Source organism: Oculina patagonica, chromosome 12 (genome assembly GCF_052425735.1).
Source record: "Oculina patagonica isolate OP01 chromosome 12, crgOcupat, whole genome shotgun sequence".
Classification (NCBI taxonomy): domain Eukaryota; kingdom Metazoa; phylum Cnidaria; class Anthozoa; order Scleractinia; family Oculinidae; genus Oculina; species Oculina patagonica.
In genome coordinates, this window is record NC_135769.1 from 29,008,759 (window position 1) to 29,026,778 (window position 18,020).

The following is an 18,020-nucleotide window of genomic DNA, read 5'->3' on the forward strand; positions in this document are numbered from 1 at the left end:
CCCTATTCTGTTATAGTTTTTAGGATATACAGTTTATTTTAGTTTAGAAAAAAACTTCAGGCACATAAATAAGTGAATCAACTGGGATTCACTCATTCGCTGTTCCCATCATGGCTCTGTAGCTCAGATGGTAGAGCAGTGGACCTGTATAACCGGAATGTTGTGGGTTTAAATCCAATTGAAGCCCCTGTTTTGTTTATTTGTTAAAAAAGTGTATCGTAGTATAGAACAGTCCTCAGGCACATAAATGAGTGACTCAACTGGGATTCACTCATGCGCTGTTCCCATCATGGCTCTGTAGCTCAGATGGTAGGGCAGTGAACCTGTAACCCGAAGGTTGTGGGTTTGAATCCCACACGTTCCTTAACACTAAGAAGTACAACACGCTCTCGTAAACCCTAGATCATTTTTTAAAAAAAAAAATGGTCGTAGAAGATGTAATCCCCGCTTGCATACAGGCAGTCCTCTGGGGGCTAGAGCCGGTCGATTCTGCGGTAAGTACTACCTGCTGGGTGACCCACCCTACTCAACATTCAGAACTCATGAGGGTCTCATGATCAGTCCTGATTTGACTCGTATGGTACTCATGATACCTACGTGCAATATATGAAAAATAGGGAGTGGCTCCAGACAAGTACATAATCCCGAGTCCGTGCCGACTGTACCGTTCCTCGGGAGCGATGCAAGTAGACAAGCACCAAGTGGAACGCGCGAAACCCTCCACCCAGCTTGGGATTACGTAAAGTTTTGGAATGATCTAGGAGTTTTACGAAAAACGAGTTGTTACCTGAGTAACAGAAATTATCCACGTAGTCAACAACCAGTATCCCAACCTGGAAGATCAAAGAAAATTAAACACCATGAGGATTAAAAAAAATAATAATAAAAATGTTGTGCATTTTCAGTGGTCATGCACTTAGCTCCATATCTCTTAAACTAGTGGTAACCACAGGTTAGAAAGTGCGGGCCTCGACAAACTTTTGTTTTCGGATTCTAATCGTTCTTTGTGGAGGAAAACAATTCTCAACTTCCCAGTGTTTGAACGATACATTTTCGGATCCTTTTGCATTAACTGTTCATGGTGGAAGATTACGGATTGATAATTGACAAATCACTGGACAAAAGTAACGCGTCACGCGAGGAATGCATGATTTAATCGAGCACGCGGTGCAATAAAGATGTGATTTTCCTCTGTCGGTGAACTCGCTATGTTGTCAGTGTTGTAAGGAATTTTTCGAGATTAAATAACTGTTGTTGGAATCATTCGTTTTGCTCTGGTTTATCTGTGATACAATCACAGCAAATCTTCTCAAAACCAACGCCTGAACAACGTCTGCAAAACGTAATGTTTCTTCCATGTGACAGAAGCCTCGATCTTATGTGACAAACTGTTGACATTGACACATTTTTTGCATTCTTATCGTCTTGATGAACAGATTTTCAACTTCCGGTGTTTCGACAAACTGTTGTGATTGACACATTTTTCGCATTCTGATCGTTCTTAGTGGAAGAACAAAATTTTCAACTTCCGCTTTGCAACTAGTCTTTTATAAACGTGGCGCGCACGCGTCATACGCAATCCGCTGGTCACTGTCAAGATTAGGGTTGCGGGCCCTCTTGGGCCCGCAATTAAGATAGCTAGTTTACAGGCATGCCACTGTAACAGAGGAAACAAATATTTTAAATAACTAGTGGTAACCACAGGTTAGAAATAGCGGGCCTAGATACACTTAAAGATCCTTCACCGTCACCTTCACCTTCCATGTGACAGAAGCCTCGATCTCAGTTGACAAACTTTTGCGATTGACATTTTCTTCGCATTCTAATCGTTTATTGTGGAGGGAAAAAATCTCAACTTCCTCTCAGGAATGACACATTTTCGGGTCCTTTTGCATTGTAACCGTTCATGGTGGAAGAACAAATAACTTAAGTCACCTCATTTTCACGGCAATTAATCCAACAGGGCGCGAAAATTTCTCAGACGGTGTCGATAAATCACTGAACAAAAGACAATTATTCCGAGTAACGAGTCACGCAAGGAATGCATGATTTAATCGAACACGCCTTGTAATTGAGATGTGATTTTCCTCGGTGCGGTCGGTGAACTTGCTATGTTGTCAGTGTTGTAAGGGATTTTTCGAGATCAACCGTTTTTGGAATCATTCGTTTTGCCGTGGTTTATCTGTGATACAATCACAGTAAATCGTCTCAAAACCAACGCCTATTAAAACAACGTCTAAAATGTTATGTTTCGAATCTTCCATAATACAGAAGCCGCGATCTTATGTGACAAACTGTTGAGACTGACACCTTTTTCGCATTCTAATCGTTTTTGAAGAACAGATTTTCAACTTCCGGTGTTTCGACAAACTGTTGTGATTGACACATTTTTCGCATTCTGATCGTTCTTAGTGGAAGAACAAAATTTTCAACTTCCGGTTTGCAGATAGCCTTTATAAACGTGGCGCGCAGGCGTAATACGCAATCCGCTGGTCACTGTCAAGATTAGGGTTGCGGGCTTCTCTTGGGCCCGCAATAAACATAACAAGGTTAAAAATCCCAACTGGCAGGAGGCAGACCAGTTGGCTATATACAAAGCGTGATCGAGGATTTGAACTCGGGACTACCGAGAAACAAATCCAGCTAGTGGCAAGGGCAGGTCTTGAACCGGGGACCTCCGGATTACAATACCAGCGCCCTAAACCACTCGATCGGCCACGCTTGCCTCCTTATAATTAGGATTGACTGTTTAGTTGTTTTGCGGTAATAACAAATTCTTAAGGACACTTAACGTCAATTTGCAACTTTTACTGAAAGCAAATCCCAGGCTATTTGGTAATTATATGAGAGAAAAGTTTTAAACTATAAATTTACCTCTATAAGGCGTGCATTTTCCACAGATCCTGTCTTATCTGTAACCACGCTTGAACTTTGTGACTGTGTCCAGAAACCTTCTGAAAAATAAGAAAGATGTCAATTGTACACCAAAAATTGCCGTCTTCCAATAATGGTGCAGTACAGTAGCTGAAATGATGACCATTCTGATTCTTAAAATTCTAATAAGTGAACATTTTGAAATACAATTGACTATAAAAATGAGCGAAATTCTAGAAAGAGTAAAAAGTTTCGAGTAAAAATACAAACGAAGGTGACAGAGTAATTTGCGGTCATAAGCGTTCAAAGTGTCCGCCAGTAAAAGTCCTATGAAATATAATCTATCTGGTGATAATATAAGACAAGAGTTTTTAATTCAACTCTTAAGTTACCTTTATAATGCGCGCATTCCGTTTTTCATTGCCGTTCCTGTCTTCTTGAACTTGGTGCCTGTTTCCAAAGATCTTCAGAAAAAAATAAAAGAAATGTTTGTTGTCCTTTGAAGTTCCGCTAACACAAATAGAAAAGTTCCGAATAGCTGAAATGCTTACGATCAGTTCTGAAAACTGCACGAGTAGATAACGCCCTGGCCTAAAAGAATAGAAAGAGCGCCGGGTCTTTACCGGCGAGCTTTCAATTACTTTGTAGAGCCCTGTAGTTACTATTTTTAGATTAGTTTTTACCGAGTTTTTGTTTAGTCGCGTCAAAATTTTCAGAAGTAGTCTTGTTCTATGGCCTCAAATAAGGTTTAATTAAGTTACCTCTTAATCCGGCTTTCAGTTTTTCATTGCCTTGCTTGTGTTGTCGATCTGTAGCCATATACTTGAACTCGGTGGCTGTATCCAAAGAGTCTTCAAAAGTTCTTCTAAAAATAATACAAAATTAGAAATGTACATTATCCATCAAAGTTTGACGGCTACCACTAAGGAATGGTGCAGTTCAGTAACTGAAATGTTGACGACTCTGAGAACCGCACGAGTAAATGACGCCCTGAAGGGTAGAAAGATTGGGTTTTCGCGGGGGCTTTAAATTGCTGTAGAGACCTAATTACAATTCTGAGATTAGCTTTACCGAATAATTGTGTTGAATTTTAATATGAGAACAATTCAAAATACAATTGACTATGTAGGAAAAAGCGAAATAACACTTCGACGTTTTGGAATTACCTTGACTCCTGTTCACAGGCTATTATCAAGTAGAAAGACAACACATGCATGTTCGGTTGCAGTTTAAATACAAAGAACAGAGAGACAGAGTATATTAAAATGATAAGTGTTTCGCGGTCAGTAGCTTTTTAAGTGATAGTAAAAATGTTCAGAAATAGTCTTGCTCCTAAGTTACCTCTATATGGCGGGCATTCAGTTTTTCATTGCCTTTCCTGTCTTGTCTGTGGCCACGTGTACTTGAACTTGGTGACTTTATCCAAAGATCCTTTGAAAAACAAGAGAAATATATCTATTGTCAATTAAAATTGTTGACTACTTTTTAGGAATGGTGAAGTTCAGTAGCCGAAAAGCTGAAGATTCTGAGAATCACACGAGGAAATTACGCCCTAGAGGGTACTATCTAACTCTTATTAAAATTCTGAGATTAGCTTTACCGAGTTGTGTTAAATTCTAGCTAAGTAGAGAATAACGGTAAACTATAAGGCGTTTCAAAGTTATCTTGACTCCATTAATTACTGAAGCGAAAGACAACGGTTTCTACTGAAATGCAAAGAAAAGTGATAGAGTATGTTATGTTTCGCGCGGTCATTAGCTTTTAAAGTGTCAGTAAAAATGTTCAGAAATAGTCTTGTTTTTAAGTCTCAAATAAAACTTCAATAGTTCTAAATTCAGCTCTTAAGTTACCTCTATAAGGCAGGCATTCAGTGTTTCATTGCCTTTCGAATTCCTGTCTTGTCTGTGGCCACATACTTGAACTTGGTGGCTGTATCCAAAGAGTCTGAAAAAAAAAAAAACGTTTTGTCCACCAAAGTTTGTCGGCTAACGGCTAACACTTAGGAATTATTCAGTTCAGAAGCTGAAATGCTGGCGATTCTTAGAGCCACATGTGCAAATTACGCCGTCAAAGGAACGTTCGCTTACCTGCCCAGCAAAGTTTTGGTGTCATGGAAGTGAACAACTTTTAAGAAGCTTGTTTCTGAAAGCGGAGTTTTTGCTCAAAGTCAGCAAAACTCGCTGTATCCTTTAAAAGCGGACTCGTTAACTTGAAGTTGGCGGAACATCGGTAAACGTAACGCGAAGTAGATCTAACTTTGTCCAACGGTTTTAGTTGAAGCAAACTGAAAGACGGTTGCGAAATTTAAAATCGCAAGTGGGCTGAGGTGCGCATAAATCAGATAAATGAATAGAATGGCCTAACTATAAATTTTGAATAATTTATAAACGTGCAAATTTCTCACGTGCAGCAAAGCATTTATTTAATAATACGTTATTGCAAAATTCCCACATTGGCGTATGATTCCATACTACTTATTTACATAACAGGTAGTGTTTTTCAAGTGCAGTTACACGGAACGAATTTTTATTCCCCAGCCGGTTGGTTTCTCTGTATACTGGTATGCATTTTCATCTTTTTGCAATAGAAATGCAGAGGCATCTGATAGGTAAATGAATTTTACAGTAAATGCATAAGAGAAACTATTTTTCTAGTTTCACAATTTTTTGACTGTGTATACTAGTGGGATAAAAATTTAAGGGCTGATATTTTTAACAAAAAACTAAATTTGGAAATACTCACAGACTGACATGCTCGCGGGTATCGTTCCCATTAAAAAAGATGTAATTTGATGAAGATCATCTGATCATGGAACGTACTTTGCTTCCCCGAATAACTAAAGAACCTACGCTTGCGGCTTGAGGTTTTCCCTCGGCATCACGAGACTTGGGGGGCGGGGGGGGGGGGGGGTAGGGGGCCAAATCCACCCACTTCCTGTACCTCTTATGCTGGATTTCCACTGACGCGTATTTCTTTGTGTGCGTGAAAAAATTTAGAGACAAAGAAATGAACGACTTGCGTAAACCTGTACGTACGTCGTTCATACTTTCTTAACGCACGTTAAAAAATTACGCGTCAGTGGAAATCCACCTTAACTCGTGCTTCCGTACGTTTTGCTCCCGCACACCGACCCTTTCTGTAGCGGTTTTTCTCTTAAAAAATAAAACGAAATGTTACGAAATTTTTCAATTTCTCCCGGATCCTGCCACCTCTCTTCTCTCCCCGCCTACCACCCCTTCTATTCTATCCCGTGCTCTCACCCTCCGCCACCCCCCCCCCCTTCCCACGGGAGAGAAATGACTTGATGATTTTATCACAGTTAGAGACATTGAAATGCGAAACCCTGTTCTCATGGTCTTAGAAAGATCGTGAAGATATCGATGACGTCATGTTTGCCGACGAGTTTTGTAATGTTTATATGCAGAATGAGCCGAAAGTTAAAACGTCGTCAGATGTTTTCGAAAATCTTCGGCAAACTTCGTAAATCTTCGGAAACGTTCGCATGGCGTTTGAACAACACTCGGATAATCTTCGGTGATCTTCGGTCTGGAAATTGCTCAATATGCAACAAGTTGCTCAAGAGGAAAAAGTTTCTCGAAATAAGAAAAGTTGCCAAAGAAAAGTTGGAAAGCCCATCCTCGTACCCAGGGTCTTCGTTCCCTTTGACCAGCCTGCGCAGAAGGGACGAAGACTCGAGGTACGAGAATGTGGAAAGCCCTACCACTGTGTCAGATTGCTTCCCTCTTATAAACTTCAATTTGATTGGTTCTGATAGTACCTGAAATCTGATTGGTGTGACAAAGATACTTCGCTGTTGTTCCTGCAGGCTACAGTGAAATCCCGGAAACCCGCAAGTTGCGGGACAAAAGCCGACTTGTTTGTCAACCTCGTTTCCATGTTCATTTCCATCCCATGAGGCCTTGAGGCGCTAATCTAAGAGTTCCGTCGTCCATGTTGAAAAATCCATGTGTTTTGAGAAATAGCGAAGCTTCGAAGCTTTTAGACTAACATGGCAGCAGTTGATGGAGGAGGATTTAATTTGGAAGAAGACATTGGTGCTAAAATAAGTGGATATCGTAAAGAATATGATAACGACCGTGACGGTAGAGACGAATACGGTAGGTGGAACCGTTTTCGTGTAGTACAGTTGTATCTTCACTTCAATTGAGAATTCTTGACTTCAAACCATTTTCATTAACCGAAGCAGAGCATAATTTGCAAAAGCTTACTAGTGAAACCAACCAAATTATATACATGTAACATTTGTTTACAAGTTATTTATCGGATTTTTGTAAGACGATAATTTTGATGCGTTAACTATGCATGTTGATTCTATTGCCGTTAATTTTAAGTCAGACTTTAATTTGATTTTACATGTATTTGTACGTAACCTTACATGATTTAACACTAATATATGCCTGTAGCTCAGCCCTTTGTCCTTCATTTTCAAATTAAGTTGAGGTTATTACGTTTTCAAATACTTTTATGTATTGGAACAAGAAGGTCTGTGTAAAAACTGTCAGACTTGATTGATTATTCAACTTCGACTTGAGCACCACTGTTGCTCACTATCCAGCCTTCTCAAAACCAGTTGATTGTAGGCTCAATCAGCCACCTCCTATAAAACAGTGACTGTCTGCTTTCCAGCCCGAAAATGTACTGTGCTGTGTACTATGACACGCGTAGCCTACTCCTACAGTCAACTAACCTATTCTCTGAAAATATTTTGAGATGGTTGATATCAGTGTTGTGCAAGAGTCATGTAGCACGACATGCACTGTCTTGCTAACTGACTTATCTGTAGTGAGGGGGTTAAATTATATTCTATGCTGAACATGCATGAACACCACATGTGTGTGGACTGCTCATTGTAATTCTTCAACAATCATTAATCTGACAGCAGTGTTTTTGACAGTGAATTCTAGTGAGGTGCAAGTAGGACTGGATAAAGTTGAATGGAATAATCAAGTCGTTAATAAGTCAAACTGATATGTACTGTAACCATTATAAATGAGTTTGACATGCAAAGCTGTGCTCATAGAATAATTGCAGGGTGCTCAACGGCTCTTCTGTAAGAAATCTGGTGTGGCAAGCTTTCATCACAGCAAAGCTACAGTTATACAAGTGGCCCAAAAATAAAAGAAAGTCACCTGTTGTATCTGGGGCCTTCTTGAGCACAGCTCTGACATGACTATAGTGTTTAGCGTGACAAGTTGCACTTAAGTTTAACTTTATTCAAACTTAGTGGTAGTCAAACTTAATTAAATTGAATAATCCACTATTCAAGTCATACATCTTCATTGTTAGAACACCCTTATTAGCACTAAGGAAAGTTGAGCGAATGTCCATATACAGTATATGATAAAGTAAACACAGAAATGAAAATTATAACAAGTTCATTATAATGGATGTACCTCATGTTGTGTGTGTCTTCTCTGCTGCTTTATTTTTCATTTTTTTTTTAATAATCTTTATTGACACAACATTACATACATTCTAAACATTTATATTTCTTTAGCTAATTACAGAAAAAACTTATATTTTGAAAAGGAAATAACACAAGATAATATATCAGAAAAAAAGGAAATCACAATGAAAAAAGAATTAAATTAAGGTAAAATTTATTTTTCATGTAGGTGGTGGAAATGACAGACCAAGAGATAGAGGTGGTCGCGATAGAAGGCGGCGGTCAAGGTCAAGATCAAGGAGCCCTAACAGGGATCGCAGAAACTTTGGTGGTGGGCGAGACCGATTCAGAGGAAACAGGTGATGAAATAGTTTGTCTTTTCATACAGCAACTGATTTTTAGTCATGTTTATAGTCAAAAACACCCTTACTGCACCCATTTTACAGTATACTTTTAGTATACACAGGCACTAGTGTTAAAAGTTATCTGACAGAACATTTCCAACAGTATTGCAGACGTTGAGTTGGTCCTGAAGAAAAAGATTCTTAACATAATTATATTATTTTATCTTATTTATGCATACAGGTCCCCTTCTCCTATAAAAAAAAGGAAAAAGAGGTAGGTACACATGTACAATGTATTCAAGACTATGAATTGTGACATGAATTTGTTTCTGCATGTGCATTTGCTATATAATTTCTTTAATTTTTAACTCAATTTAAAGATTAAATTTATGTTATGTATCTATACGGCACTACTAAGCAAGCAAAGAAGTGCTTGTCTGCTAGTGGGCTAGTGAATTTTGCAGTAACGTTAGTGGATTTTATCTTTTACTTACTTGGTGGGCAATTGAAAGTTTTCTGGGAAAATGTTCTAGGAAAGTAATCATGCTCTCGCCCTCAGGCTAGAAATCCTAGCTACAGCCTGCCCTTAAAGCAAGCTGGAAAACTGAATTGTTTTGCACCCTGCTACTGTATTTACTGATTTTAATATATCTTGATTTTTTACAGGGAAAGTTTGTGGGATAGACCTCCTATTGGTTATGAGACTTTGACACCAATGCAGTACAAAGCTATGAGAGGTACTTATCATGATCAACTCCTTTTTACCAATTTGCCATTGTGTTTTATTACTTCCTTACTGTCTTCTGGTGCTGTGTACACTACAAGCATGCATGTATAGTAGAATCCCAGTTTCTTGAACCTCCATGGAAAACGAAAATTGTTTTGAGGAATCAGGAGGTTTGAGAAATTGGGGGTAAAATTACAGAGTTAAGTAAAATTCATGGGGAATGAAAACTGGTTAGAGAAATTAATTTTGAGAGTTTCGTGAAATCAAGGGTTTGAGAAATTGGAATTCTACCGTACGGTTCAATCTCACTTCCTTACTGTATCCTTCTTGTCTGTTTGTCGTTTATCATAACAGCCGCAGGCCAGATACCAGTCAATGCAGGAGGCCCAGTCCCTGGAGGAACGGTTAGCAGTTTACCACAAGGAAGTCAGATGACTAGGCAGGCTCGCCGATTGTATGTTGGAAATATTCCATTTGGCATAACAGAGGTGGGTTAGACAACATGGGCAGGCTTTTAGCCTGGATTTGTAAAAGTGAGCTTATATTTTATAGAATACCCCCCTTAAAATATACAGGCGTGTATAGTTCATCAAAAAATTATGTGTCCATACACAGGTACCTGTACTGTACCTTTCAAGGTCTTTTTGACTTAATGTATCTAGTAATAGAGTAAGGAATAATTACTTCTCTTAACAAGCATCTTAAGGTTTTTCTTTTTCCTGAGGCTCCCATGTGTTAAATTCAAAAAGTTCATTTAGAACAGATAGTAATTCTGTATGAGTACATGTAAACTGATTTCATTTTCTCCAATTGCAGAACTTGATGATAGAGTTCTTCAATGCCAAAATGCAAGAAGCAAAGTTGAACACAGCCCCTGGCAATCCTGTCATTGCTGCACAGATCAACTTGGAACAGAATTTTGCCTTTATTGAGGTACAAACTGTAAAATAATGTCTTTTCAGTGTCTTTGTTTAAAAACTAATGTATTGCGCTTTGTGTGATTTGTTTTATCCACTGTTTATTCCAATTCAGCTTCGTTCAGTTGAAGAGACTACTCAAGCTATGGCTTTTGATGGAATCATCTTAGAGGTACTGCTTTGTGGTAACAACCATGTCTTAACAAAGTTATCCTGTTGTTTTATTTATTCCGCGACACCAATAGTTTCCTACATGTACCGATCAGTACAAATGTTAAGTTATGCTTAGATCAAGGTTATCACAGAGACACTACGAGATAAACAAATAATGAAGCTTGAAGCCAGTAGCAAATGGAAAAATTATTGTTGACTTTGCTACTGATGGATTTGAAAGAAAAATCTTAAACCTCATTAGCTGCAACTCTCATTACTGTAATAATGATTGCTTAAAACTGCTTGAAGATGCAAACAGTAATATAGTAGATACATGTACGTAAAAATTATATCAACCTGTCCTGTAAGGGTCATGAGAACAACTACATGTATGCGTTGTACCAGTTTACTTCAAAATTGCTTATTCAACTAACATGTGTAATGTGCATGAATTTGTGTACAGTGTACAGTAGTTCTTTGTGACAATGTTTTTTCTTTCTGTGATACATTTTAGGGCCAATCACTAAAAATTAGAAGACCCAAGGACTACCAACCCATTCCAGGAATGTCAGGTACATGTACACCATAATCTTTATATGTTGAACAATTTACATGTAAATATGTTCCTTTCAGCAGAAATACCTCCTCAGTTAAAGCTTTAATTCTTTTTTTAATTCTTCCACATTTTGATGTCTTTGTGCAGTTTTAGCTCACATGGCTCTATATACACAGTACAAATAAACAGAAGTACAGTGAATGTTTGGAAAGTTTGATGCATAGTGTGCAAGTTATGTTGCACTTTGAGCATAAGGATGTTTATGCTCAGGGTCTGTGTTAGAATGCCTGTTTGAACTCTCTGTGCCGGAATGCCTGTTTATTTCCCTGTTTTTTTTGCTTCTTGTTCTTTCTCTCTTTCTAATACTGAAAGTTCTTTTTGCAGAAACAGCCACAATCCATGTGCCAGGTGTTGTATCAACAGTCGTCCCAGATTCTCCTCACAAGATTTTTATTGGAGGATTGCCGAACTACCTAAGTGAAGATCAGGTAAGAGGAGAAGTAGTAAAATGTAAAATGGGTATCCTGGATGCAGTGTGTCGACAATGGTACTTTTATTAATAATTGTCAATCTCGTTCCATGATGTTGCTTCATCAATAATCATGATGTCCTCACAAACCATGGAGAGAATGAAAAAGAAAAAGTAAACAAATTTTAATTCACCAACAAATGTTAGCTTTCAATCACAACCAGTAAATTTCATTTTTTTGTTGTTGTATACCATGCATCATTACAAGGTTCATTCATTAATTGGCTTTTTCATGACTGCATTGCTCAGATTCCAAAAATAAAAGGTGCATATCTATCAGCATGTTTAAACATTGTCAGAGCAAGCAATGAACTTACAATTGGAAATCCAGGTGTACGTTCTGTAAGCACCACACATCTATGTGAATACTGTGTTAAAATAATATTAAACAGGCCTAAAATTGTGCAAAGAATGTAGAGATTTGTCCACAGCTTAAAGATTGATGGCTGGAATCAACAAGAAGATTAGAACACTTTATTTTGCAGGAAACGTTAATTGCACCAAACTAATACCAAAATTTTTTTGTTCTTTCAGCGATTGCTTTTCAGCCTATCTTTTTTTTGTAGATCAGCACACCATCTTTGGCTCATGAAAGGCATCGCTCTCGGCATCTTTCTTTTTCAGCATTATTTTCTTTTTTAGGAGGCCAACATGCAGTGCCTATTAGACTAGAGTTTCAGTGTGGAATATAAAATATTTTAAATGCAATCTTTTTCCCAGAAGAGTTGTCCAAATTTGTGCAAATCATTAATTGTAATTAATTGTACTCACTCAATGTAAAGTTCTTAGTCAGCAACTATAATTATACAGCATAGCTGTACACTCCACTGCAGCATCATTTCTGATAAAGTTGAAAAAATGTTTGTAACACATGTACATGTAGCCTCCCAGAGGCTAGCACAAAGAAGGTTTGGCAGTTTCTTTCTGTACAGTGATCTGTTCCAGATTCTTGTATTTAAGGCAACAGCATAAAAACAGTTATAAATGAAGGTTTAAAATAAGTTTTAAAGCCTTTTGAAAATGAAGATTTTTTTTCCTTTTTTAAAAAGACATTAATTCTGTCTCCTCTTCTTGGCTTTTAGCAAGAGTCTGGAACAGTTACAAAGAAAGTGTAAAACAAACATGAAAATTTTTTTCATGAGACTAGTAATGTAGTGGGAAAGGACACTCAACTCACCCCAAATTGACCCTTGAACATCGTGTTCCAAAGTGCTTACACTGAGCAAAAGTTTTTTCTGTTGTGCCAAGTGAAGCGTGCGCCCCTAGAGTACATTAATGAATAGATAATTTGAAATTTGAATCTGTTAGTCAATTTCAAGAAAAGGTAGCGCTGATCAATGTTCGAATAAAATTTACTTTCTAAAATAGAGACCATATGTTTTTATGCTTAAAAACGTGTACATGTAGATGCTTAGACCTTATGCAAAAATTGTTGTTTGGTCCATTTTCGTAAAACGCTGATGGTGGCACTTAAATGCTTTTTATGCTTTTTCTGAAAAGTTTCAGTATTTTGGGTTAAATGGCTGCAAAGTTATGACTTATTCAAATTTAAGAGATTTGTATGGAAAAAGTAACCCTGGCCTGCCTAGCCTCGCTTTCATGTTTTTGGCAATATAAATGTCCCTGTAACTTCCCATTAGATGAAAGTATAGCCTTTAAACTTTATACACTAATTTAATTTGACTTTATCTTTAAGTGAGAGTAATTTAATTTTGTTGACAAATGATACTTCTGGGAGCCGAAAATTAACAGCCGCCATAATTTTTATTTGCATTGGGTCTTAATTCAGAATCTCACCTTCTGTTTGTTTCAAATTGGACAACTGTGATCTGAAGCTAAATTTTGATTCAAACATCGATCGGCAGTTATGAATTCTTGAAATTGACTAATGGATTAAAATTTCAAATAAACAATTCATTAATGTACTCAAGGGGTGGCATGCTTCGCTTGGCATGACTGTAAGAACCCGATAATAATCAGTAGTGATTGAAGCAACACTGACATTTTTCAATTTTATTTCCCCCTCATTTGATCCCTAGCTTAGGGGGGCCTAAAATGGTCATCAATTCTGGCTAAAGGCAAGTTCTTCTACATCATGTGTGTGGAAAAAGGGCTTGGTGAAGAGTGATGTATGCACGCTGAGTTGACTTTAAAAACTTACACAAAATTCAAATGGCATGCATGAGTCACCTACACTGTAGAGTGTTTTGCGTCATGGCAGCTGATTGCCTCTTATAGACTGAAACTTTTAAATGAGAAATGCTAACAGTGGTGCCTCATGTTTACCTTTGAATGGCTTTGGTTTTAAGGCTTGGTTGGCTAAAGTAAATGAGGTGAAATTCTATACTTAACTCGTTGATAAAAACAAACAAAAACAGACTGTTTTACATTGACATGGTGTATGTGAATTTGATAAAAAAGTATTGCTTTGTGCAAGCTCCAACTCTAAAACTTCCCAGCTACTGATTAGTGTTCTTTGGCACAAATGTGGATGTATTTTTTTTTTAATCTAACATCCAAGAAAAAATAACTAAACTCATGAATTTACAGTATTTTAGTCCACCAGCCTGATAATTTCAAAGCCATTTTTGAGTCACTGTCTCTTTAGCCTCTTTAGTCACTGTCACTTTGCACACCTCAATTTTATCAGCCTTCCTCTCGATCAATGTGTGCCTGAAAAGGTGTTCTGTTCCCAAAATGCGAAGACTGATAATAGTCATGTTGGGGTGTGTATGCAAATAAATTAAAGCTGTCTTGTAGCCTGGGTAATTTGCGTACTGAGAACTTCATCACTTTAATGAAACTGAATGAGGTACATACATGTTATGACCATTAATACATTGTAAGAAATGCTTTCGGTGAACATGTATGTTGCAGTTCGCGTACATGTACATGCGTACATGCTAGTCAGAATACAGTACCTTGGCTACAAGCTGCTGTGTTAATAAAACTCTGTGTTGTGTTATGCAACTACATGTAACTGTTGTCTGGGTGTTATTTTTTGTCTGCAGGTCAAGGAGCTTTTGGCATCATTTGGTGAGCTCAAAGCTTTTAATTTAGTGAAAGACAGTGCCACTGGTCTCTCAAAGGGTTATGCCTTCTGTGAATATGTGGACCTAACAATGACAGATGTGGTAAGTTTACCCTTTAAGCTTCAATATCCAAATACAAATTCTCCGGACTGGTCTCCATACATTTTCTTAAAGCACTGTTGGGAGAATCTGTTTAAACTTCAAAGCAATTTTTCTTTGGTTCAATCATTTTATAAATTCTCATTTAACCTTTTCTCTTGATCAAGTATTGATACTGGGAGGAGAATTTGATGTTGATCACTCTTGGTTCTAAAAGGGTTAAGGCAAAGCTTGCATTGAGAATTATTACAGGGTGCCCGAATATTCTACTGTTAGAAATCTAGGGTGCCCAGCTCTTAACAGCTTTCATGATAGAAAAGCTATACAGGTCACCCAAAGACAAAAGTAAGTTACCGAGGATTCGGGCTCTCTTGGCGTGTGGTTTTTGTTTTTTTAAAAACAAAGACAAGGGGTTACCGTATTTTTAGGAATTTTTTGGTATACACCATATCTTGTGAGTTGTCTGTAAACTCTGTAAGTTTTTGCTTGGAGTAGTACTTTTTCTTATTTTCTTAGACATTGAATTAGTTTAATTTTCGATCCAGGCAATCACAGGACTGAATGGCATGCAGCTTGGCGAAAAGAAGTTGATAGTTCAGAGAGCAAGTGTTGGAGCTAAGACCAACATGAATAATGTAAGTATAGTACTGTTAGAATTTCTCGTTGACACCTTGTGTTAAAAGCTTACATGTACACTCTGTACATGTATGTGGCCCTACTGTATTGATGTAAGAGTGTAAAGTGGTTTAAAATGGTTCCCACAAGCTACATAATTATACTACATGTGTGAAAGGTTTCCAAGCTTGATCAGGAGCAACTTGCATTGTAAACGCTCAAAGGCCACTAAAGTAAGTTTGTCAGGGTGCAGGCCGACCAAGAGTTGAACCGGTGACCAATAATTTACTCTACCCCTGAGCTATGGGAGACCCATAGCAGCAGAAAACACCCACATACACATGAGTAGAAAGGAAGAATGTTGACAATGTAATCCCATTTGTACAAGTGAAAATAATAATGCATGTGTTGTTCTTCTTTTAGCCGGATGCAATGAACATGATACCGGCCCAAATGCAGATTCCTGGTCTGGACATGTCTGCTAACCTACACAGCAGCGCCACTGAGGTGCTGTGTCTCATGAACATGGTGGATATAGAAGAACTTATGGATGATGAGGAATACGAAGGTGTGATCATTAACTGATTTCTCCTTAAAACGCCATTACATTGTAAACATGAGAGCACAGAAAAATAGTCTAACTAGAGAAATATTGTTATAAAGTATGAAAATAACTCCGAAGAACATCCTGCAGTACTCGATTTTCAAGAAAGGTCAAACTGTCACAAGAATGGCAATTTAGATTTCTTGACTTTCTGTCAATCCTTGAAATCAAATTTCAAAAAATGTTATCCATTTCAATCCTTGTAATCTTGCATTTTATCGCGAAACTAATGCTTCGGGTTTGCTCTACAGAAACCTTTTATCCAACTCTAAACTGTATATTTGGTGGCAAATGATATAATAATTCTTTTTCTTTTTCATTTTTATCCTCAGAAATTTACGAGGATGTACGAACGGAATGTTCGAAGTATGGTACAGTTGTCAGCTTAGAAATACCAAGACCTGTTGAAGATTTTGAACCACCTGGCTGTGGAAAGGTAATGGCTGGAATTCTGTTGTTGTAAATAGTAAAGATGGAAATTTTTTCATTGCTGATCTCACGATCCTAGCAGTATGCAGGACGTGTGTCACATATTAACCTAGTAAATGGCCGAGTCTCTCGAAGCTCAGTTGGTTAAAGCGCCCAACCGGTATGGGAGACCATGGGTTCGATTCCCGTTGGGGACTCAGACTTTTTCTTTGTCCCATGCTCCTGTCATTGTTGAACAATTTATCTTCATCAATAATGTTGTTATTTGATCAAAAGTACTAACAAGTAGGCTGGGTTGTAGCGCTGGCCAAGATTACTTTTTGTGTTATTTAGCAAAACATTTTCTTGACAAAATGTCATCCAAGCGGGGAAAAGTGGATGAAAAGTGGTCGTGAAAGAGGTTCTAATGTGTTAATGCCTCTCCGTAATCAAGGGTTTTTGACCACTGTCACAGGGTTGCCTCAGGTCAGAAATGGTCAGGGAAAAATAAAATTGTTGAAGGTCAGGAAAGAGTCAGGGAATTTTATTTTTGAGCCAGAAAATTGACCTTTTGAAGAACAGTCAGGGGAAATTGAAATTGTAGCTGCTAGAAGAAACATTTTTAGTTCCCCAACTAACTGGACTGCATTCTTTTCATGCTGACTGGATTTCATCCGTTTTCAGATATACGTGGAGTTTGGATCACCCGACGACTCGAAGAATGCTGCCCAGTCCCTCGCGGGCCGAAAGTTTGCCAATCGTGTGGTGGTGACGTCATTTTACTCGCCAGAGATGTACCGCAAGAAAGAGTTTCTTTAGCTGAGGATGCCATGCTTGCATCGCCTTAACAATCGTTACTGTCGATTGTACTAAGAATGTGGGGCAGATAGCTCGTTGCCCCGTTGTATAGTCTGCTTTCATTTTATTATCCTTGTATACTTGTTATGTTGTTACTAAGTTGTATGAGTTATCTGCGCCGTTTTAGAATAAAGTGCTCTTAATCAGAAGAGAACACGAATCCACAAAGGGAACTCAATCAAGTAACAAAAGCGATGCGATGGGAAACGTGATAACAATACATTGTTGCCTTAGAATTTTGTTCTGGTCGCTTTAAAGGGCTAGTCTTTACTATTTTAGGGGATTCTGATATTTACTTTCTTGTCTTATGGTTTGAAACAACAACAGCAACAACAGCAACAACGACAACAACAACAAATTACTATTTTAAAGCCGTAAAGGAGAACGAATGGTCCAAGATTGTAACGTACAGTGCATGAAAGCATTAACATGTTAGCTGAGATTTCACTGTCTGAATATAATCGTGGATATTTAAGTTTGTCGTTTTCCTTTAAAGCCTGGTTCTCATATGATCGTCCCGATCGTCTCTGTCGCTTCTGTCGCTTCAAAAAGTTTGCTTGCTCCAATCACCTCAGACTTTGCAAACGACAGAAGCGACAGAGACGATCGGGACGATCATATGAGAACCAGCCTTAACACAACTCTATTTCCGTCCGCATGCGTGATTCCTGGAGCCTTTTTAACTCGTCAGTATGTAGGCTATCTGAAGTGCATTAACATTCTACTTAAACCTTAAAGTGTGGTCGTTTGGGCACAGAGGAAGGCAAAGCTCACGTCACAGTTTTTTTGTTCATTTAGGATCAGTTGTGGCTTAGCCTCATTTTGAGTCAAAAACCTTTACACAACTTTATGTCTATGATATGCATGACAATAAAATTTAGCTCTTTGTTCCATTTG

The 18,020-nt window shown here is 38.0% G+C and overlaps 1 protein-coding gene across 1 annotated transcript; it reads left to right on the top strand.

Annotated features, from left to right (window-relative positions):
* Positions 1-6,801: 6,801 nt before the first annotated feature.
* On the top strand, positions 6,802-18,016 carry LOC144633046 (splicing factor U2AF 50 kDa subunit-like). The gene is made up of 14 exons (XM_078491818.1): positions 6,802-6,992; positions 8,511-8,640; positions 8,867-8,899; positions 9,292-9,362; positions 9,707-9,840; positions 10,169-10,285; positions 10,385-10,441; positions 10,937-10,994; positions 11,363-11,466; positions 14,519-14,641; positions 15,184-15,273; positions 15,677-15,821; positions 16,190-16,293; positions 16,950-18,016. Exons 1-14 carry the CDS (start codon positions 6,884-6,886, stop codon positions 17,082-17,084), a joined length of 1,410 nt encoding a protein of 469 aa, XP_078347944.1. The 5' UTR covers positions 6,802-6,883; the 3' UTR covers positions 17,085-18,016.
* The last annotated feature ends 4 nt before the right edge of the window (positions 18,017-18,020 follow it).